The sequence below is a fragment of the Arvicanthis niloticus genome, chromosome 6 (assembly GCF_011762505.2).
Source record: "Arvicanthis niloticus isolate mArvNil1 chromosome 6, mArvNil1.pat.X, whole genome shotgun sequence".
In the NCBI taxonomy this organism is placed as follows: Eukaryota; Metazoa; Chordata; class Mammalia; order Rodentia; family Muridae; genus Arvicanthis; species Arvicanthis niloticus.
Window position 1 is genome coordinate 824,016 of NC_047663.1, and position 24,146 is coordinate 848,161.

The window sequence follows — 24,146 nt, forward strand, 5'->3', positions numbered from 1 at the left end:
GTCTTAGATTTCCCTGGATGCCTGTATCATTTATTCTCTTGACTAATTTTTAAAAAATTGTGCATGTACGTGCATGTGTGCATGTGTGTACATACACACTTATGTGTTGCCTACGCAGGCCAGACGAGGATGTTGGGTCCTAAGGAGCTGGGGTAACCGGTGACTGTGATCCGTTTGATGTGTTGATGCTGGGAACTGAACTCCAGTTTTTAGAAAGGCTGAAGTCCCCTGACTCTCTTTCCAGGTCCTCAAAGCTCTTTCTGCGATGCTTCTGGTTTCTTTTCTCAGGGTGCCCCATCATTCCACAGTGATGAGTCCCTGTTCATAATCCTGGAGTTTCAGCCCCTCTGGGAATTTCATGCATTCCAGAAATGCCAGTGATAATGTTTCAAATCTACTTCTCACTATGAAAAGAAGGCTTCAGGTAGTATTCCTTAGCATGAGCCCTGAGATGAATGCAGTCTGCTTTCACGGTTGAAACACACAGCATCTTGCATTTAGTCTGTTGGCTCCTCTATTTTGCATTTCAAATGTCAGCTGACTCTGGTTAGCCCATCACAGTGAACCTGCCCACAGAGGGAGTAGGAGCCAACAGGGTCAATTTGGCCTCCATGAAAGGGAAAGGGTTCACCTTCTCCATGGTACAGTAGCACTTCCTGGCTTGTTATCAAAGTTCTCCCTTGCCTTCATTTACAAAAAAGACCTTTTCATTCTCCAGTCTCTCGGCCACTTTCTTCTCCTGGTGGCCTCCAAAAACAAAGAGCTTACTTATATCATTAGTTACCATGCTCGGTCAGGGTTAGCACTGGCATCTCTGTTCACTCTGGATTGAATGTGTATTCACATTTTCCTTAGTTTGACCAATGAGTGTATTAATTCTTTTTGTTCTCTCTCTGCTCTTCTTGTAGTCGCTGACTCTCAACAGCAGAAATGGTAGAAATGGCACTGGAATATTCTTTGGGCTCGTGAGAGCAGTGAGACCATTTTTGCTTTTTGCAGAGATTCCTGAACTGTAAACTTGGAGTCTTGTTTAATTCCATGAGTATTATTATTAGTCAGAGAGTTTGAGCATAAGGCTGGGGTGGTGGTGGTGGTAGTGGTGGAGCTGTTCTCAGTCCACTGATGAAAACACTGACCTCTCCCAGATCCACCTTCACAGACAGAAGCATCAGACCATTTTTCTGGACAGCCTTTAGTCCAGTCAAGTTAACACATAAAATTAATCATCACATATCCACCCTTTGCTAACCTGGCATGCATACACATCTCCTTCTGCTTGGGTCCAGTCAGAGTTAGGTACAGTTGTGATGACACCGTGCAACCTTGCTGCTTATGCCTGAATATACACAGTCTCTTCCCCAAAGAGTCATTCATAGTTCTCAAGTGGTGTTGAGTCTTCTGATGTCCCAAAACTGTGATGAGGGGAATAAGAGAGAGAAGGAAACAAAGGTGTTTGCCTAATGTGTTTGTAACAAATTAACATGGAAATGTATTATAACTTTGATACCCTCATTTCTGTAATTGGTTACAGGGTCATAGCTGTTATAACTGCTCCCAAAGTCCACTCAGTGGTGATCACAGTCACAGCTGTTCAGATCAGCAAATCCAGGGCAAAAGAACACACACAGGGTCCTGTCACATACTTAAATTCAAACCCTAGGAAAATTTAAATTATTTAATAAGTGCACATATAATGAAAACAATTTTTTTAAAAAGATGAGAGCAGTGTGGCCCTAAAAGCCCAAACTTGAGGTCCCTCTGAGCAGAAGGTGGTAGCATCATGGCAGATGCATGAAGTGTTGGCAGAGGGCACTTCTATAAGGAACATCGTGGCGGATGCATGAACTATTGGCAGTGGGCACTTCTGTGCCTGTTTCTGCCACCATTTCGTAATTTTTTACCTCATAATTCTTCCCTTCAGTGGAGTTGGTTCTTTGTCCAGAAGGTGACTCATACCCCTATTCTAGAAAAGGTCTGGGCCATTCATCGTGTACCTGGATTGTGTTTTTGTAGTTTCTTACTGGCTTTCATCACAAAGCATGGTACTACTAAGAGACTCTTAAAGAAATCTCCCATGCCCTGCTCTTTCTGGTTCCTTTGTAGGGTAGCCATCTGGTTTCTTCAGTATTCTGGGTCAGCCACGTTGGCATACAGCATAACTCCTTTACTTTCTCTGCTTATTTCTGAGCACAAGGAGTCCAAAGTGGCAAGTGGCCCCTTCATTTAGACGTTATTTCCCGGTCACCTACTCCCACACCCCTTTAAGTACTTAAATCTTTGTTGATTATTCATCCACTGAAAATACCTTATTTTACTAGGAAGTGAAACATTGCTACAGAAAAATTCACAAAACCTTCTATTGTGGAGTATACATAGGGAACTACCTGTTGGCAGCACGTCAAGGGTCTGCCAGATACTGCTTCCAGAAACTTCCTGCTCACAGTGACTTCAGTTAGGGCCACACTGTCCTCACTTTTCTTTATTGTTTTCACTTTGTATGCACTTAGTAAATAATGTGGTAAATTTTCCAAGGGTTTGAATTTAAGAATATGATGGGACCCTATGTGTGTTCTCTTGTCCTGGATTTGATCTGAGCAGCTGTGACTGTGTTCACCACTGAGTGGACTTGGGGAACAGTAATGTATGTAGTTTGTTTCTCCATCTGATACTTACTGACTTGAATGTTTCGTGTCTGGAAAGTGTTGTTCGCATCTCACTTGAGTAGAGGGCCTTTTCTACGTAGATGATAAAATCACTAAGTCTTAGGGGATTTGTGCCTCCAGCTTTACTGGATGATGCCAAAACACCTCTGAGAACAACTATAATTGCTTTTCCTTGATGACTAAAGACGGTCCTGGTTTACAGGTGTCTGAATTGACTGCTCACACTGCTCACTGTTGTTTTCTTAGGCTATGTGCCTGTTTAACTGTGTTGGAGTCGCTTCACGTGTATTTAAAATGTGCTCTTTGTGCAGGATGATGTTATGATGCCCCAGAGAGTGAGGATGCAGTATGAAGCTGCTGTCCAGCACCCAACGAGTGTGAGTACACCTTTTCCGTGCTGTCAATGAAACGCCAGTTTGGGTTGTTGTGTTTTGTTGTTGTTGTTTGTATTTTTTGAGACAGGGGTTCTCTGTGTAGCCTCAGCTGTCCTACACTCAGTCTGTAGATCAGGCTGGCTTCACACAGAGATCTGCCTGCCTCTGCCTCCTGAGTACTAGGATTAAAGGTGTGCACCACCACCACCTGGCACCAATAATTTTTAAAAATAGAGATATCCCTTGGGATTAGGAAGAATCTGTTTACAGTCAACTAGTCAAATCAGGGGGAGATTTGTGACCACCATGTCTGTGAGCCTTTAAGGATGTCTCTTTTTGGAGATAAACATGTTTCTGGTTACTGACAACAGGAGTAGGAACTGGAAATGCAACCTCACCTCACTGCCTATAGCAGCCTGAGCTGTTCTTTTGAGAGAACTCCAGTTAGTGAGATTAGAATTCTTAACTTCATCAAAGAAAACAATTTCAGGATAAGATACTATGAAGTAGAATCTTATTAATTAGATTCTTTTAAAATTAAAATTAAAGAGCATTAATAAGATGCTTTTTAACATAGATTTAAGCAGGGCGTCAGTAGACAAATAATTTAGGAAAAGATACTATTCCACCAAGTATGGGGACATAGATTTCTTAGAGAGGTACTTAATGGTCTTATCAATATCTATACGTATAACTTTGATGGCTTCTAAAGTTGCATCGTTTAAAGGATTCTAAGAAATTCTTTTTTTTTCTTTCCTTTTTTGTTTCTTTTTGTAAATGAGATCGGAGAGCACTTTCTGAGGCGTATTGGACAGGATTAGAGGCTGATTAGAAAAACATAGGTCAGAAGAGATGAAGGAAGCTTTACTACATTAGGTTTCAGGGCATTAAGACGTGTTTTTACAGTAAGCAAAGTTTACACTCTCGAGGTTCTCAAAAAACCTGATGTTTTACAGCTGGAAAAGGAGCAGGCCAAAGACAGCACAGTCGTAACAAGCTTAGGCCATACGCATGCCAACACTCTTATTTGAAATCTCTGTTAAAAAGAAAATTGTCCATATGTCGTTAACCTTTACAGCTGACTTTTATCGGTTATACTGGAATTTTTGACTCTCTGTTGTAGAAAGACTTCAAGTAAACTCCTTCCTGGGTGAAGGACTCCTTTCTCTTTCTGTGTCCCCTTAGTGTCTACTGCCTTCCTGTCCTGTTTCATTTATCATTTGGAAGGCATTTGTCACTTTGAAACAGATAGAAATGTTTGTGTCTCTCTTTCTTGCTTGCTTTATGATGCTGTGATTCCCTTTTCCCCGTGTAGCCGCTCATCCAGGGCATGCTGCTGCTTCTTACCAGGGCGATTGACTCCATGTGAGGTCAAGTTGGACTACTCTGGTTCTGATAAGCAAATTATTCAAAGGAAAAGCGCTCATAGAGCGACCTCCCCGAAGGATGCTTTTAGGCATTCAGTTAGACCTGTGATCAGGACAACTGGCTGTCCTCTGACAGGTGTCGTTCTGTGAGCTCCAGGTGTAGCTCACACATCATTTGCTTTTACAGAATTGGCACCTTTTACTTATTTCTCTCCTTCCCTTCCCATTGATTCTGAGGACTTGTCCCTGGCACTTGGGTGTATAGACACAGCCCTCAGGTCTGCCTCTCCTGGAATGGGGAGTTCCCTACCCTGTTTCAAGTCAGAGGCTGAAGGTTTATGTACTCTGAGCTGGAATTGCTGAGGTCTAAACATGCATGGCACAGATGCTGTGAAATATACCTGTAAGACAGGAGGAAATGCCTGATTGCCCTTGAAAGGTTTCTAGGCATGGGACAGCGCCATCCTATCCTATCCTGTGGCAGCTCTGTGACTCTCAGGGGCTGAGGGGCTGTAGTAGGGCTTGTGCCAAGATCAGTCCCTGTCACTCAGACTGCCTGTCTTTCCAAGCCCATCCTACACGACCTACCCCTGATGCTGCTTCTGGCTCGTTAGCAACTTCTCTTTGCACACAGGGCAGATGCTCAGCCTTAACACAGGAAATCTCAGGGTATCGAGTTTTCTAGTGTAGAGTTTTAGGGCAGGGACACAGGCCACTCTGACCACGAAGGCAGTTGTGTGAGAATAGATAGAAGTACAGACAGCATGTGCACTGTTCTCCTAGGAGCAGAAGGGAGCCACAGATGCCTTCACGGTGTCTGCCAGACTTCTGTGATGCATGTTTCGGAAAAGTGAAGATCTGTAAATAGAGCCAGGGAACCACAAACTTGTGTAAATATATGATTTTAGTGCCTACAGACTCCAGAAATTTCCTTTTTTAAAAAAAAGTTCAGAAGCATAAACTATTCCATTTCATCCCCCTTTCTAATTGGGAAAGATATCAGAAGGCCAACAGCATCTGACCACGTGTGCTGTCATGGAGCCTATGGGAACTCCGTCTGAACCACGTAACAGTGTCCCCAGGATTGGAATCACTGGATCTCACCCAGCAGTTCAAGGTTTTCCACCTCAGCCCCAGAGATGTTGGCAGGTCTCCTCGTCATATGGGGAAACAGACTTTTCTGGTGTGCTCCCTTTGTCAGGAGTAAGTCCCCCTAGGTAGATTTTTGTGCTGTGTATAAAGGGAATGAACACTAGGGTTTCCAGAGGCTCCTCCCCAGTGGCCGGCAATGAGGTAATGTTGTTCATAAAGTTGAGAATAACAGACAAGTGCAGCCTCAGAAGCAAACTGCTCTGAATTGAGACCGCTTGGTGCCCCCAACTCTGTGGGGCATGGTCTTCTGTTGCTCTGCCTGTCCCAACAGTCACGCCCTTCTGAAATCAAGACACGAGAGCCGGTCCCTGTCCCAGCTGAAAACAGGTATCTGAAGCTGGTGTCCATGTTTTAATGTAAGATGCTGTGTGTTTACACAGAAATGAGAGTTTCTGGTGTATTTTAATAGTATATACTGGAAACTTGTAAAGAATTTTTTAACAAGTATTGACATTTAAAAGAGCCATATTCTTTTCACATGTTTTAATTTCCACCCCAGACTAAAACTATAAACAGATTTAGCTACATCAACAAACTTAATTTTGCAGAGGTTTTTGTGTGTGTGTGTGTGTATTCATTGAAATGAACTGTGATATTTAGAGATGTTCAGAAATTTAAAAAATAAAACCATCAAATTTTCGAATAGTGAAATCAACCCTAATTTGCATTTTATAGTGCTTAAGGTTCTAGATTATGATTTATCTTGTTCAACTTCATTGAATTCTTAGATGCTATGTCCGGTCTTCGGTAGAGAACCTTGTGCTGTGTTTTCCTCCCAACCTTAGAGACGGGTGGCGCACCCTCTCCTTTCTTTCTCTCTTCCTGACTCAGCATGTCAGAGCCAGTTGGCTCTGTAACACAGCATTAGCCTGAGAAGCAGTTTCTTTGATTCTGGGGTTAAAATCATGGCTTACAAAGTCCCAATCTGTAGTTGCTGGTTGGTGGCTATGTTGATTATTATATTTAGTTTGTTCAGAAGGAATGAAATGAATGTTGGCAGTATGTTCCTACCCTGTTGTTACAAGAAAACCACTTGAGAAGGGAAGACCTCTGATGGCAAATGCTATAATACATTCCATTGTTTGAATCACTTTGGAATTGTTGGGCTTTATGCTTTGGGCATTATTAGCAACTCCAAATGTGATTTTATTATTTTTATTTTTATTTTATTTTATTTTATTTTATTTTATTCCTGTCATCTGTCTGCTAAACCTTTGCAGCCTGAATCAGTTCTGGAGCTGATAAGTTACTGTAGGAAGTCTCATGTGGGTCCTACATGTTGGTGTCCACGAGGGGTCTGCCCACGAGATTCGTGAGCAGAGTCGTAGAAGAAACCGTGGTAATATGCACAGCTTCAAGGATACCAAAGGGAAAGGCAGGAGAATAATGTTATCCCACTTGTGTGGCCTGTTACAAACTAACACGGTGGTGAGTGACTTCTGTACACATAAACACTGGATCGCTAATAGTTCTTTTCAGAATCCTTGTACACAGAATGCGTGGGTGTCTGCTGTCAGTGTCAGGAGTGTCCCGTGGGCTCAGTGGTGGGAACAGTCACAAGAGCACGAGTCACAAGCTCTCAGTGTAGAAGGGATGAGGAGCCACCAACCTCTGCTCCTAGAGTTTCTCTCTACAGAGTGAGATTTCTCATCGTGTCACAGTTCAGGAAGGGGTTTCAAAGACAGCAGAGCTTTCCTCTCACCTCCGGTCCTCTCACCTCCATACCCTTGACTCTTACCTACCGAATGAGTCAGGAGCTTTCCGACAGCTACGCTTTTATTAACTCTCATTTATTGTGTGAGGTGGAAGCGTCACCACTGGCTAAGTGGTCTTATTGACTTACTGACTTTCATCTACTTGTGAGGTGAGAGGTCACCCTTAAGTAGAATCTCACTAACCTTCTCTTCCCTGGGAAGCTGGAGCTTCCCCCTTACGTAGTCTCACTGACCTTCATCATTTTTGTACAGCACAATCCCAAGGACAGTCTCACCAAACCCTCTCTATCCAGTGAACTGAAAGCTTTGCTCCTAGGTGTAACGCCCTGACCATTCAGCCCGTCTAGCAAATCAGGAGCTTCACCTCTGGGTAAAGTCTCATCTACTCCTGTGCACACAGTATGGCGAGAACCCCTAAGTAGACTTTCACTGACCTTTGTCTTCCTAGTGATGCAAGGATTTCAACCCAACTGCCACTTCACAGATTCTTGTTCCTTGTGTGAAGTCTAAACTTCAACCCAAGTGTACCGTCACCAAGTGTGTTAGTCACTTCTGTTGCCGTGACCATGGCCTAGGCCACTAAAGGCAGAAAGAGCTCACTTTGGCTTATGGTTCTAGAGGGAACGTGGTAGGGAGGCGAGCAGCAAGTAACAGGCGCAGACCTCACGTGGGACTGCCGTCCTGTTTTCTTTTGCCCTTGATGCCAGGGATCTTTGTTTAAATCAGCCCCCAATCCATGGATTCCATACATACTTACAAAGCCTTAAAATATATTTGTTGTTTTCCACAGATCATAGGATGCCAAGTGAGGAGGGATCCCCCAGACTCCACAGAGCGATACACACGGTGGATCAACCAGTTGACATCTGATCAGCTGCTGACACAGGTAACACTCACTGAGTGACCTTTTATAGACTCACCTGCTTTGGGTTACAGCTCCCTGGGACCATGTCCAACTGCTTGGCACATTCTGTCAGGGTGTGGTCTTTGTCTCTTCACTCATCTCTATGCTCTTGACTAGACAGTGTCTAGTTGGGGTATACCCATACTGTTTTGAGCTTTGATGGGTCAGGTCACTATTGGACATTATCTTCGGTATTGTGCTCAAAATCCAGCCCTGACTGCCTGGAACCTGCCTTATAGACCAGGCAGGTCTCAAACTCACAGAGATCCACCTGTCTCTCTGCCTTCTGAGTTCTGAGCTTGAAGGTGTACACTACCATTCCCACAGTAGGAACTATAATATAGGATTCTGTGCCTGTCAGTGTTGAGTGTGTGTGAATGTGTATTCAGACCTTTTCTCAGGATTTAAATATTCACAAAACATTTACCAGAAATTTATTGGAGGACACCTCATAAATTTGGAAAGCTAGTTAGGATGAAGGAGGCTATAAGATTCAGGTTACAGGTCCATGTCCTGAAGAGCTATAAAGGAGACCCTAAGAGACAGAAGGAACTCAGTCCCCATACCAGAGTTTTGGGAAAGACAGCAACACAGTTGTGTTTGTGAGGATAGGGTGAATGTTTAGGGTCATAAAGCCCATGCCTCCTTTTGTAAATTAAGGCTGTGTAGTGACTTTGGGGCTGATCTGTCCAGAAAGGTCTGTCCAGCTGCTTCTTGAGGCCTCAGTGGGCCAGGCTCCTGAGAATGGGCTGCTCAGCTGATGGAAGTGCTGAGGTAAATTGAGGAGGTCTGGGTACTTCCCAGAAGCCTTCAGAGGCCAACCCTTGTTGTCTTAGTGCTTCCTGGGGCCAACCGTGAATGGACAAGTCCTTTTGGATACTTCTGTGGTAGTGGAAGAGTCATGGGGCCACCTGCTATTTTCTGAGAGTCCAAGCTGTTTGTGAGAGACATCCCTGGTTCTTCCAAGAGTATGGGAAGGAGAACAGGCCTTGGGCCTGTTGTGCAAGAGAATGGTGTAGGTGCCTTATCTACCTTGTAGGATCCCAGATGGGCAAGGCCTTGGGATGGCAGCAGCATGTCTGGACTCTTTCTCTTTGGTCACATGCAGCTCCCAAATTGGGCTTAGGGACTCCCGTAGCAAATGCCTCAAGTGTACGTATGACGTAAGCGGTGACCGCTAGTGATTCCTGCTCTAGCGCTTCCCCACTGAGTGACGTTCCTCTAGGTTCAGCAAGTGTAAGTATGATGTAAGCGGTGACTGCTAGTGATTCCCGCTCTAGCGCTTCCCCACTGAGTGACGTTCCTCTAGGTTCAGAGTCCGTTTAATGGAAGGGAGGGCCTGACTGTCATGGCCCCTACCTGTCCCACCTGGCCTGCCCTTCTTATAAACTGTTAGTTACTGGGATAAATGTAGTGAGTTAGTTAGGAGGTGCTGGAGGGACAACTGGGAAGACCACTACAGACTCTTATGTTTATTTCTCCTGTTTACAGAGCATGCCTTCTCTAAACTTTTATTTTCTAAAAAGTTGGGAAATGTTGAATACACAGACCTACAAGGAACAAGGTGGTGTCAAGAATGTCCCCAGGCTTCCCCAGCACACTGTGTCACTGAGACACCATGCCCAGGCCTCCTACACCATTACTTTATATATCACTGGAGGAAGGTCTATCTTTTCTTTTTAAAGGCTCGGATGCTCTAACATGTATAGAGTTACTGTGACAATGGTGTGTGTACCCTTCTCTCTCTGGGGTGCTAACACTCCTGCTACAGTCTCTGTCCCTCGTCGTTCTGTCTTTGCTGGTAAGACCTGAGTCTTCATTTCTAATAGAGAAAGCATTGCTGAATGCCCACGTGACGGAGCTTTCAGTGAATCAGGGTTGATACTGGCTTGCGGTTAGCTTTCCCACCACGGGGATCACGTCTGTGTTTCAACAGCCCTTCCAGATGGAATGTTGGTGCCCTTAGTCAGCAGCTTCCCACCTCCTTGCAGATCTTCTGCTTGTTCCAGCCCTCTCCTTGTGGGGGAAGGGTATGTTCTGACGTCTGGCCCTTCCCACCCTGTACATTATACATCTGCTTCAACTGTGCATCGTGTGACACTTGACCTGGACTTCTCTTTTCATTGCTTTAAGCTATCATAGCTCCCTGCCAGGCTCCAGGTCAAGTCTAGAAGGGGAAGATGAAAATGTGTTCTAGGGCCACAACATTAAACATGGCACCAGCACAGACAGTGGACCTGACAGAGGTGCTGCTCTCCATGCACTCAGCCTTGATAGCAGTCTGGCGACATCCCGTCTGTGAGGCCAGGGCTCAAGGACGACATCCCTGTTGTAAAGTCAGGATTCGAGAATTCCTATACTCTTTTTTTTTTTTTTTTTTTAAAGATGTATTTATTTTCTGTATATGAGTACACTGTCTTCAGAGACACCAGAAGAGGGCATCAGGTCCCACTGTAGATGGTTGTGAGCTGCCATGTGGTTGCTGGGAATTGAACTCAGGACCTCTGGAAGAGCACTCAGTGCTCTTAACCACTGAGCCATCTCTCCAGCCCTGGATTTCTATACTCTTAAGTCAAGCTTTCAGGGCTCAGTTTTATCCTTTGTAAATTTGAGAGTCTCACTGCTAGCCCTAGGTCTTTTCGCGGCTGACCACTCTGTAATCTGTTCATTTGAAGACCTTTAACAAAATTATTAAATAAAGGGAAAATTACCACCGACTTAAAGGGCATTGTATGTGGTCCCCATACTGTAGGTTGTGGTGACCCAGGGACCCTATTGTCTGTAGACGTAAGAGGCCACTGAGGCCTCTTGCTGACCCACCAGCGGCTAAGACTTGTACACCTCATTTTCATGTTAAGCTTCCTGATTCTATTGAGACAGTAAGACCTGGCCTGCAGTATGTATGCTTTCAGTCTTAGCTCGGTCGTTTCGACCTGATTCTAATAAGTCAGCATCAGACACTGAATATTTCGAAGGAGGTAACTGCTGACCCTTCACATTTTCAGGAGAGTTTCATAAAGCATAAGAGGTACAGGCCCAGGAAAAGTACCATTTCCCAGCAGGTTAGCCTGTGATCATTCAAAACTCGCTTGTGTATGAGGAGGAAAGAAATATTTTATTAGTGTCTGAATCTTACTAAATCTAAAAGTTAATTTCCTATTAGAGTTTATTTTTACAGATGTGTTGATATTAAAATATCAGAAGACTGGAAGTTTTTGTTACTGGCTTAGAGATGATCTTCCAGCAAGTTAGAATTTAGAAATAAGAATCAACCACGTGATGTAGAAATAGTTGCATGTGGATTTTGTTCTTTATCGCCAAGATAAAGTAGTCTACCCTGGTAAGGTAAAGCTGGTGAAGTTCATAAGTTTCAATAAGTGCTTCATCTTCTTCCTTTAACTTCTGTTCCTCAGACACCAAGTTCAAGTCTACGTCTTTCATTTTGTTTTTGTTTGTGAAGTATGTAGTATTTGTGAAAACAGTCATTCCAGTTGGGTAGCTCCTCCCCTCCTCATATTCTCCGTGATAAAACAGAACAGGAGATTTTTTTACCCAGGACATTTGTGGCCTGTAGGTTCTGATACTGGTCTCACTTTGTTGAGGATACATCCCTCGGCACTCAAATGGATTTTTAAACTTTTATACCATAAAACGAGCTTGGCCAAGTGTACTTACCATTGATGGCAAAGCCTGACAGTTCTAGAAAATGGATTATCTGATTTCTCACCCTAGCATGAAGGAGGTGACAAAGGTAACCAGGGAAGGGAGAGGTCGTTAGGGAGGCCATTAGTGCCTCCTCCCACACCCGTGCTCCTTAGTCTCCCTGTGCAAGACCCTCGCAGTCTTCAGCCCTCCCTGTGGTTATTGACTCCCTCACTGTGCTCTCCTCTCTTCCTGGCTGTGCCTTTCCCCCTGACCTTCCACCTCCTTTGCTCCATGTCCACCGCCCTCATTCTGTCTGTCTGTGCCCCTCGCTCCTACCTGTTTAAACCCCTCTCGCCTGTCTAAGGCCACTCTGAGTGTCCACACCCTTCTCACTTGTCATGCTTATGTGTCCCCCTCCTGTCTATGGCTTCTGCTTCCTTGTACCCCCTCCTTTCTCTTACCTGTCTGTACTCCTCTCTGCCTGTTTATTTTCATGCTATACCCAAATGTAAGGCGTTAAGCTGGGTCAGATGTGTTTCCTCTTAAGTCCGGGGCGCCGCAGCCACCCAGTTTGCAGCACTTGCCTTACGGCTCCTCTGCTGTCAGTATCTCGCTCGTGAGCATCGGTATTCTGAGTGTCTCCATGTCCACCATGACCTAGCCTCATGTGAGCAGAAGTACAGGCCTAAAGCCTCTCACTGTACCTTACTGACTGGGGCTCCAACATCAGTCCTGAGACATCTCCTCAGCCCGGGCCTTGTGGGATATCCTAAGGCCCCTACAGATGAACTTTGTGCAGTTTGAGCCTAAACACAACTGGATGGTGTCACCCATATTTATTACCTGCTCCCCAAGTTACCAACTCCAGGAGCTGAGATTCGACAAAACCTTAAGTCTTCACTGTGGACTCTTGTTCTCTCTGGAGTTACTTCTGTGAGGTTCTTTAGAGATAAGTGCTTTTTTTCTGCTTTACTTTCACTTACTGTCTGCCATCTACATAAAGTTATGTTAGCAGTGGTTTCTGCCTCTGTCAGCTTGTAGAGTGAGGTGCATGACGATGTGCTGTTCATGTGTCAGCCGAGGTCACCTAAGAGGCTGCAACTCAACATTTCTGCCCTTCAGTCCTTGCTGCTTCTGACGTGGTCACTTGGCTCTTAAAGGGCCCAGTACGATTATCTGCAACTTAATCTAAGTTTCTTGACAACAGTGAAAGCAATTATTTCCTAAGAACCTCTTTGCTTTGAAATTTTAAAATCATTTCAGAGTTTATTTACATTATGGAAAGTACAGAGCCTTATTCCATTTTATAGCTGCAAAACAGTCCGTCACGTGTTCTATCCATATTTTGGTAGGTAGCAGGTCCTTTTACCTTTCGGTGATTGTGAGTGACGCTACTGTCGGTGGCTGGTGTGCACCCTCTGAGTCTCTCTGCTCAGTTCTCTGACATTTAGAGCAGGGATGGTATCGCTGGGTGAGCTGGCAATTCTGAGTCCTTTCGAGGAGTTCCGTTGCTACTTTCCACGATGCCTGACAATGGAAACACTTTCTCTTGTTCCATGAAGCATCTTAGTTCTTCGATGTGTGTGGATGATGCTGAAAAAATAGGAGGCAGAATGACACTTTGGACTGTGTGGTGGTTTGACAGGTATGGCCCCCATAAACTTACGTTTGAATGCTTGGTCCATAGGGAGTGGCACTCTTAGGAGGTGTGGCCTTGTTGGAGGAGGTGTGTCACTGTTGGGCTGGGCTTTGAGGTCTCCTGTGCTCAAGCTATGCCCAGTGTGGCACACGTCAGTCTCCTGCTGCTGCCTATGGATCGAGATATAGAATTCTTAGCTGCCTCTACAGCGCCATGTCTGCCTGCTTGCCACTGTGCCTCCCGCCGTGATGATAACTTACTAAACCTCTGAACTGTAAGCCAGTTAATTGAAAACAAGTGTTTTCTTTATAAGAGCTGCCATAAAACCCTAACTAAGACAGACTGTCTATTTTTCTGTCCTTGCAATAATATGTGGTCAGAAATGGTCTATAATGAAGTGTTTATGTTTCTGTTTCCCACCTGTCTCAGGGATAGAGATATTATCCTTAGCATTTGCAGAATGGCTGGATGCAGTGGGCTAACCCTCAGGAATCTGTACATTTACAGGTAGATATTAGAGCTGTACATTCATGTAGCCTGAGACCACTGTCCTAGAGAGAAATGCCAGTGACCAACTAGTCAGCTTGTAACCAAAGGCTGGCACCAGCTACTTACTAGGCAAGAGGCTACTTACAGTGGCTGCCTTCAAGTAATGGGGCTGCCTAGCTTGAGTCCATTCTAAGTCATGAGCCCTGAGCAGGGAGAAGAGTAAATATTTGTATATCAGCTTTAGGGTATAAGCAGGGCCCTGCCCCCACCTCAGGTCCTACCACGCCTGGTCCAGTGGCACCTATCTACCATAGGCAAGCCAGACCCTCTCATTTCTCATTCGAATGGTCAGAACGTTTTTTTCCATCATTAGTTTCATAAATTTTTAAAAGATTTTTTTTTTGTAAGCCAGGAAATGTGTTAATCTGCTCTTGTTCACGTAAGAATAATAGACAGGAATAAGTTTACATTTTTGAACTGTGGAATCTTCAGGGGGAAACCAGTTCTTTGGAAATATTTTCCTAGGCTCATGTTGACCTCAGTGGTGCAGTGACCCCATCCTTGGAACTCAGCATATTGGCATGATGTTCATGTGTATGTTATCACGAGACACAAGACATCCACAGAGGACCAAAACATGGCAGCCTGGCATAACACTCTATAGTGGTTTCTCTGTACCTGACTGTGGTGAGAAGGAACCTCTTGCAACCAGGCACTTCCCGAACCCTTGGGAGACTCTTAGTCCAGGTGACTTGTGCTCACAGATACCATGCCACTGTACTGAAGCCACTGTCAGTTTGTCTCACATTTAAAACTCCTCGAGGATGGGTTGTCAGCATCTGTGCTGTCCTTTCTTGCTCAGTGTGACTTGGCGACTGAATCTAAGCTCCAGTTGGAGTAAACAGGGACCCACATGTCCGAGTGAGCGGCCACCCGGTGCCACAAACTCTCCTAGATCCTTTCAGTCAGAATTTGAGATGTTAAGACCTGACTGAAACCTAAGTGTATAGTTTTCAGTTCATCTGATTGTGAAATTTGGAATCTCAGTACCCACAAGGGCATTGATAGTGTCTATAGGGCCATCCATGTCTCAGCAGCTGTCAGAACTGAGCAGAACTGAGTCTTTGGGGCTCAGTCAGACTCCATGACAAGCTTGGGCCACATGCTTATCCATGTCTGTCTTCTTCTGGTTGCTGCAAGTGTGAATTTACAGACATCTGTTCAGGCCCACTTTCAGTTCCCAGGTGCACACCCACATAATGGAATTGCCAGATCATACTGTAATTCTATTTTTAATTTTTTTTGAGGAACTATTTTGAACTATTTTTCACAGCACCTGTGCCAGCAAGGTGCGGGGAGGGGCTTTGATTTCTCCACAGCTTTTATCTGTGTCTGTGACTTTGGGGGGCTTTGACAACACTACCCTGCTGGGGATAAGGTGCATCTCTCAGGGGTTTAAGTCACATTTCTCTGGTGCCAAGCCAAGCTGAGCAGCTGTCCCTCACTGCTCACTGTGTGTGTTGAGCTCACTGTGTCTTCTGTGGAGAAATCACTGATCACACCTTTTGCCCATATCAATTGAAGCTGTTAGGGCTTTGTTGTGGGTTGGTAGGAGCTTTGTCAACATTTGGATCTGTCTCTTACGCTGAGGGTTGTCTTTTCAGGCTGAGTGTAGTCTTTGATGCAGAAACCTCTTAACTTGGAGTGTGTGCGTGTGTGTACACATGTACACACAAATATGTTACAAACGTTCTGATCACTGCATCTCAAAGATCTGCCTGTGCTAGGGAACGTGAGAGTCCCTTCCTGGTTATTGTGATCCCTTGTGGTCAGCAAAGCTGGCCCAAGTGTTTCAGGACCCTGAGGAAGGCACCACAATTCTATTGAGTCCTGCAGGGTGTTTTTCTTCTTTTTATCTCCCTGTGAGGAAGGAGCTATGTGAGATCCTCAAGTACTCACCCAGGCCAGGTATCCTGATGCCTTCCCTGGGGACTGGGAAAGTGGAGAGCCTCTGCACTGAGAAAGGTATGCCTATGTCCACTACCCTTCCTGTGTCCCCAAAGTAGCAGAGGTAGAAAAGAGGTTATGAAGTGACTAGGTGCCCAACACCCACCCCTTGATCACCAGCATGGATAACTTGCTTTATAGCATGCTCAAAGCTTCCAAAGGTTGGGTTTCTCCTAGGGCAACTCTGGGCTTCTCATAGTGAGTCACAGGCCTAACAACATCTGTCTCCTGAGGGAAGCCATGATCCTGAGTTACTTGGTCAAGGCCTCTGGTCCTCCCAAGCTTTCTTGGTCAGGTAGGCTTGCTGTTGTGGTTAGAGTGAATGATCAGACAGTTGTTTTATATCCTATTAGGGTCCGAGGTAAGGGAGATATGTGTGCTCAGAGAGAATCACCTGCAGCCATTTTGGGGACCCAGCTTACTGCCCACTGCCATTTCACACCATGACATGTGAAAACATAGGATTAGTCCCAGAATAAATAAGTGGCAGTTTTACAAGATGATAAAACCAATCAATAACTAGCAAGTTTCTAAAGCATTTGAAGCCTTACAAGCACTGTCTTGTCAGAAACCAAACTTTAAGAACTCCAAGCAGAAGCAAGTTCTCAGGTTAGCACTTGCTTGAAGGGACAGAGTCACTGGAGCGGCCCACTTACCCAGGATAAATAAACCTCCAGAACCCTGCTGATGGCTCTGACTTGTTTCATCCTGTATTACCAAGTCTACTACCCTTCAGCTGTTCATGCGTGTGTCCACATGTGGTCTGTACCTGACTCTGTGTGTGTGTGTGTGTGACGTGTGTGTGTGTCTTTGAAGTATGTGTGGTGATTTCTGCTGTGTGGTCAGGAATGTGAGTGCACAATTTTAGACTGATGTACTACTGTGCTCAACTTCATTCAGCCTTGACCAAGTTCAACATCCCCTCAAGATAAGAGCCACAAAGAAACTCAGGACAAAAGGAGCGAATCTCAATGTAGTAAAGGCTGTGTGTCATAGATACTGAGTAGGGAAAACTGAAAACATTTCTAAAATTGGTGGCGAAACAAAGGTATCCCCTGTATTCTTTTTCAGTGAAGAGCATGAAAGTCTAAGCAATAAAGCAAGAGAAAGAAAAGGGATGTAATTTAGTAATGAAAAAGTCAGGTTATCCCTGTTTGCAACCAATATTATCCTATTCTTAAGAGACACCCCTAAAACATTCAGGACTCCAAACCATGGAAAATGTGATGGTTTGTCTATGCTCAGCCCACGGAGTGACACTATCAGAAGGTGTGGCCCTGTTGGAGTGGGTGTGTCACTGTGGGTGTGGGCTTTAAGTCCCTCATCCTAGCTGCCTAGAAGCCAGTGTTCTGCTAGCAGCCTTCAGATGAAGATGGAGACAGTAAATCACAGTCAAGAAGTGGACATAGGAGCTGGAGAGTTGGCACAGGGGCTGAGCATACTTGTTCATGCAGAGGACCCAGGTTTAATTCCCAGTACGCATAGGATGACTCACAACCACCTGTAACTCCAGCTCCTGTGCATCCAATGCCCTCTTCTGCCCCCTGTGGGTAGAAGACATGAACATGGTGCATATACATACATACAGGCAAAATACTTATACACAAAGAAAAATAAAAAAGTAGAGCTGGGTGCAGCTGTGCACACCTTTAGTTCCAGCATCTTGGTGGCAGAGGCAAGTGGATCTCTGAATTCGAGACCAGCCTGAGCTACATAGTGAGGCCAGCCTGAGCTACAGAGTGAGACTGTGTCAAAAAAAAAAAAAAAAAAAAAAAAAAAGGAAAAATATAAAGAGACAGGGGCTCAGGCTTTGGTTACAGATTGAATCCAGAAGTCTGAAGATGGATGCTTTTGTCGTTCGCAGGGCCCTAGTGTCTGTGGCTCAGTTTTGGAGCACATAGACAGACCTACCTTGTTTAAGCATCCCCACATGTGGCATCTCAGTGTGAGTGGAGGTTACCAAAACTACTTAAGCCCTTGATAAGAACCTTGATAAGAGGAAGAAATCCTTCCTCTTCCAACATGACTGTTAGGGACTAGAGATGCCCACGTAGGGCCAGATTCTGAAGGCACTGAGGGAAGAATTCTTTTATAGCAGTGATGCTGACATGACAAACTTAATTCTCTTCCTTTTGGGGTGATGGATGGAAATTGTCTCAAACCAAAAAAAAAAAAAAAAAAAAAAAAAGACAATATACCTCTTTTTTTTTTTTTTTCCATCCATTCATTTCTTTGGAAGAAAGCTGAAGGTTGTCACTCCAGCAGGGACTGAACCAGCCTTCAGAGAGGTAGGAACTAGACTAGCAAGATCTCTGTATTATGGGATGTAGTGTGGTGTTATGATGGTTTGAATAAAAATGCCCTCCAAAGATCAATAAGGAGTGGCGTTTTTAAGAGTTGTGGCTTTGTTGGAGGACACAGGTGGGCTTTGAGGTCCCAGAAACTCAAAACCAGGCCTAGTGGCTTCACAGCGACATCCTCATGCCGGCTGATCTGGATGTAGAAGTCTCAGCTCCTTCACCAGCACCATGTCTGCCTGCACACGGCCATGCTTCCTGCCAGGATGATAATGGACTGAGCTTCTGACACTGGAAGCCAGCCCAGTCTTTCTTTATAAGAGGCCATGGTGTCTCCTCACAGCAATAGAAATCCTACCTACAGACAGGTGGTCACTGCTGATACCAGGCTGCTTAGCCACCACCGTCTGGATCCTAGCCACCTTCACCACTCAAGTGGACACTACCACTACAGGAATTTGAGTGTTGTGACGGTGAGGTGGTCATCATGCCAGAAGACACTCCTAGACCCTTGCTGCTGTACAGGGGAGGTCGTAGAGAAAGTGGATTAATATCAGGGCAGATTTCTGAAGTAGGCAGCGCAGGTATATCTTCCTTGCAAGGACTGTGCACTTTCCCTCCGTCCGGGGCAGTCCTGTCTTAGAGATGCCCCAGTCCCCTCAGTGCCATCCAGGGCAGTCCTGTCTTAGAGATGCCCCAGTCCCCTCAGTGCCATCCAGGGCAGTCCTGTCTTAGAGATGCCCCAGTCCCCTCACTGCCGTCCGGGGCAGTCCTGTCTTAGAGATGCCCCAGTCCCCTCACTGCTGTCCAGGGCAGTCCTGTCTTAGAGATGCCCCAGTCCCCTCACTGCTGTCCGGGACAGTCCTGTCTTAGAGATGCCCCAGTCCCCTCACTGCCGTCTGGGGCAGTCCTGTCTTAGAGATGCCCCAGTCCCTCACTGCCGTCCGGGGCAGTCGTGTCTTAGAGATGCCCCAGTCCCCTCACTGCCATCCGGGGCAGTCCTGTCTTAGAGATGCCCCAGTCCCTCACTGCCATCCGGGGCAGTCCTGTCTTAGAGATGCCCCAGTCCCTCACTGCCGTCCGGGGCAGTCCTGTCTTAGAGATGCCCCAGTCCCCTCACTGCCGTCCAGGGCAGTCCTGTCTTAGAGATGCCCCAGTCCCTCACTGCCATCCGGGACAGTCCTGTCTTAGAGATGCCCCAGTCCCCTCACTGCCGTCTGGGGCAGTCCTGTCTTAGAGATGCCCCAGTCCCTCACTGCCGTCCAGGGCAGTCCTGTCTTAGAGATGCCCCAGTCCCCTCACTGCCGTCCAGGGCAGTCCTGTCTTAGAGATGCCCCAGTCCCTCACTGCCGTCCGGGGCAGTCCTGTCTTAGAGATGCCCCAGTCCCCTCACTGCCGTCCGGGGCAGTCCTGTCTTAGAGATGCCCCAGTCCCCTCACTGCTGTCCAGGGCAGTCCTGTCTTAGAGATGCCCCAGTCCCCTCACTGCTGTCCAGGGCAGTCCTGTCTTAGAGATGCCCCAGTCCCCTCACTGCTGTCCAGGGCAGTCCTGTCTTAGAGATGCCCCAGTCCCCTCACTGCCGTCTCCTTTGAGCTGACCTTTACTTACTTATTTTGAGGTACAGCACCATGTAGCCGAGGTTGGCCTTAAACTCCTGGTCTTCTAGCAGTAGCCTCCCCGGGGTGAGATTACAAAGGTATGGCTTTTAAATTGTTTAAACACTGATTGGATGGATGGATGGATGGATGGATGGATGGATGGATGGATGGATGGATTCTGTGTGAGCATGCTCCTGCCATTATCCACATGTGGAGGTCAAAGGGCAGCTTGGGAGAGACTGTTTTCTCCTGCCGTGTCAGTTTTCAGAGACTGGACTTAGGCTTCGTAGCAAAGACCTTTATACATTGAGCCCAATTTTAAAATCTTTCTTTTTATTCATTTGTTCGTGTGTGTGTGTGTGTGTGTGTGTGTGTGTGTGTGTGTGTGTGTGTGTGCATGGCCTGCCATTGAACCTCAGAAGTGCTTAGATTACAGGTGTGTGTAAACTATGTCCAGCAAGATCGGGCTGCTCCTCCCTGGTATTCTTTTGTCCTGGGATCAGCTGAGGCTGGGCCCAGACTACGTATGGTCAGAGCAAATCATAAACAGGTGATGTCATGTCAGTGTAATGAGTACAGTGACAGAAAGCCATAGGGAGTGTGTCCCAGGGAACTGTAAACATGCTGGGGGCCGGGGGTTAAGGGATGCACAGGAATTAGCTACTGAGAAGGTGGAGCAGCGTATGGAAGAGCATGGTTATGTTCCAAGTGCATAGCAAACCCAAAAGTTATGAGCAGTGGGGGCTCGGGGCTCAACTGTGCTCACCACACTTGCTGCAGATTATTCCGGCTGATGCTCCTGACAGCCCAAGGCTGTCCTTAGCAGGACACTGTTTTGCCAAACACTACAACGTCTGTATAGGTTCTCGTCCTCAATCAGTTTCTGGTGCAATTATCCCAGGGTAAATGCCACCCGCTCATACGGTATGGTCCTCTTCTGTGACAGCTAAACTCAGTTCACTAGCATTGTGATGGATCTCTTCATAAGGAACACTGCTTTCTTGTGATGTTTTCTCCCCTGGCTTTGGTAGCCAATGATTTAGAAAGACTTCTCTGCTCAATTGTTTCCAGAAGAGTTTGTGAAGAAGGTGTCTGTTCTCTAAGCATTTGTCAGTGTATACTGGAGAGCCACCTGGTCTGGGCTTCTCTGTGGGAAGGCTCAGGTTTCAAGCTCATTAGAAATGACTCAGGTTTTCTGTCTTGAGTCAGTTCTGGTGTTCTGGGAACTGTGTTCCGCTTTCTGATGTAGTCACTGAGGCTTTTCTCCACGCTACTTCAGATTTCTCTTTTTGCAATCAGAAGCGCAGCGTGTTTACTGTTGGTTCTGGTTCTCAGATACAGTTTCACTGTCTTGTGTAAACAGAAGGAGCCCCACTGTGCTTAGTAATGAAGTTCTGTGCTGAAGTGGCCTGGGCTGATTTCCACCTGTCAGTAATATGGGCTAATCTCTATAGAGTGCTTCGAGCCTCCTTTCCACAAAAGGAGCATAAACTCTTGTCACTTTCTAACAGATTGTAGGTTGTTTATAATGAGCCGTTCTTTTCCATCAGTATCACTGGTGCTAATTCCTTCCAGGTGTTCACCTCCCACGGCCCCACAGTGATCATGCCTACCTGGTTCTGCTCTCGAACCTGGTTTTCCCACGTGGGCCCATTTGATGAAGGAGGACAGGTAAGTGCCAAATCGGTAGAATTTGGACTCTTTGTGCGTTCCCCGAGGTTGGGGAGGCGCCTGTAGGGCACTTGTAAGGCCAGGATTTGGGAAATTACTTCAGCCTTTTCCCAGCATGCCTCTGTTAGTTTCCTGGTTCTTGGCCCAACATCGCCCCCTTCTGCCTGTAGTGATGAAGTACAGACTTGTAACAGACTACCCTGTGCTTGATACTCTAGTTCCCTTTTATCTCCACCTTCCTTGCATTTGAACTCATCCAACCTCTCCCATGTTCAGCATATCATTAAGAGCCTACTGGGGAGCCAGTCTATCCTCCCCTATTTCTCCACTTTAGTGGGCTTTCCACTTTCAAGACCATGCAGCTGAGATGCCAGCCTGTGCTCGCTGATTGATTATCCCAGGGTTCTTTCTGTTGATAGTTTACCCCAAGGCCTTTTCTGACTCACAAAGTAGAATTTAAGGCAGAACTAGGTCTTGAGACCCTCAACTAGCCTACCTTCTGCTTCATCCTCATGTCTGTCTTGCAGTTCACTTCTTACCTGCTGAGAAAAACTAATCTCCATTTCTCTCGTGTGACCCACATCACCCTTAACTTTTAGAGTAGATTATTTTCATTTGCAAAACCTGGCTGTGGTGTCCAGATCGATCACTAGCTTCTTGGTTCAAGCAATCCTATGAGCTCTGCCTTCTAGATCCTGGGGTCACAAGTGCCACCATACTTGGCTCTAAGCAACACACCCTTCTATAGCCTCTGATGGCGCGTGTCAGCATCTAGCTTGGCGAGCACTGTCCTCTGGCGCGTGTCAGCATCTAGTTTGGCGAGCACTGTCCTCTGGCTTTGCAGGGGGTTCCAGAGGATCTGCTGTTCTTCTATGAGCATCTCAGGAAAGGCGGCGGCGTCTTCCGGGTCGACCACAGCCTGCTCCTCTACAGATACCATCTGTATGCAGCCACACATTCAGTCCTGGAGTAAGTAGGACATACCAAGTTCTGGAAACATCTAGGATGGTCCATGAAGAAGTGGGGTGCTGGTATAAGCCAGGCCTAGGTCACTTGTGAGTCACTGGTGTGACTGGGCCCAGGGTTGGTGGAGTTAGGGCTCATAATGGCAGGATATAGGCCATGCCACCGAGCAGGTTAAGGTGGGGTCAGAGTATATTGTTGTTACCCTTGTAGGAATTCCTTCAGGGCTGCTGGATGTCCTGTTCCACAGAGGTCAGGAAACATTAACGCAAAAGCCAAACATCAGTTTCCCTGATTGTGTGAGGTGAAGGCCTGTGCTCCACTTTGTTCTCACTTGCTCTAACCTAGCATGGCTCACCATGAGACCCAAGAGGGGTTCTGACAAGCAAACAGGCCTCATGGTGGGGGGAGTCGTCACAGCTGGTGGCTGAGCTATGCCTCCTTAGCTGATGGTGCCCTTTCACTTTTCTTTGTCTAGCCAACTGTCCTTCAGCCTCCCAGCCCACTGGTTAGATGTGGATGGGGTAAAAGAGGGTCTGCACTGTATGAAACACTTATATCGGCCACCTCACCGTGAATTGTGCCTGTGCTAGGAGACAGTCCCCTCTGTAGCCCATGGGCACTGGGAGAAATGGCCTCTGGGTACCTTACTGTCCAACCATATAGTAATATACTCACATCTCTGAAGTGGCAGTGGTTATGATCCTGACCTGAGTGGAACTATCTGAGTGGGAATTCCCTTCTGAGCGTCTTACATCTACCACCCAGGATCTCAGTGACTCTGGGGTCCCTGGACCTTGGATCTGTACCATTTATAAGATTCAGCTTCATGAACAACAGAACTTGCCCTCCTTGTATCTGAACTTCATACAGCTTTGGAGGAGCATCTTGCAGGGTTTCTGTCAGGAGGCAGACACTCATGGGACCAGCTCCTAGGAAAGATATCCAGAGGACATGGCAGTTCTGAAGGCCAGTGAGAATCTCAAAACACAGTGAAGCTCACAGACAAATGCATATGTAGTGCAGATTTAATCAGTCTTTTTTTGCCACTTAACAAACACATAGAGAGTATGGAATGAGTGAGATTCCAGAAGCCCTGCAGATTAGCAAGGCTCTAAAAGTTCTGTACTAAGCTGTAGAATCTGTCTTAACAGATTTTAAATGGCTGAAACTGTGTAGGATATGCCATGAACATCTTAGCTGCCCAGTTTCCTACGGCAAACTGTGGTAGGCTAGTAGCTTGTGACCATAGGTATTTGTTTCTCAAAGCTCTGTATGTTGATCATTAGTGATATCTTCCTACTGTGCTCTGAAATTCCAGGAGAGTCACCATACTCCCTGGGGTGTCATCTGTCGAAGGCCTCACATCCTCAGTATCTCTGGGGTAGGATTTCAGCATAAGGAATGGTAGTACTGAAAGGTAGTTTTACCCTCAGCAACCAAAACATTAAGTTAGAAGTCATTACAGTATCTTGAAAAACCTAACATGTGGAAATTAAGTAGCCAGAGGAAAATTCAGGAAGGAAATTAGAAGAAAATGTATAGGCTACAACCTGTATGAGTCACTGAAACAGCAGCAAAATGGACTCCAGGTAAAAGAGAAGAAGCCAGGGACAGAAGCGGGAAAGCTGGAACACTAGCAAGATTGATGTAAAAATAAAA

The 24,146-nt window shown here is 46.0% G+C and overlaps 1 protein-coding gene across 4 annotated transcripts in view; it reads left to right on the forward strand.

The window, feature by feature from the left end:
* Qtgal (queuosine-tRNA galactosyltransferase) overlaps positions 1-24,146 on the forward strand; it is a 58,004-nt gene that overhangs the window by 21,679 nt on the left and 12,179 nt on the right. For all 4 annotated transcript variants that reach the window (XR_013110818.1, XM_076935281.1, XM_034508085.2 and 1 more), the window contains exons 5-8: positions 2,975-3,040; positions 8,062-8,157; positions 21,426-21,521; positions 22,366-22,490. Coding sequence is in view for 3 of the 4 variants with exons in the window: in XM_076935281.1 (XP_076791396.1) it covers positions 2,975-3,040; positions 8,062-8,157; positions 21,426-21,521; positions 22,366-22,490 (383 nt within the window). In the remaining variant the exon portion in view is untranslated. The remainder of the gene's footprint in view (positions 1-2,974; positions 3,041-8,061; positions 8,158-21,425; positions 21,522-22,365; positions 22,491-24,146) is intronic.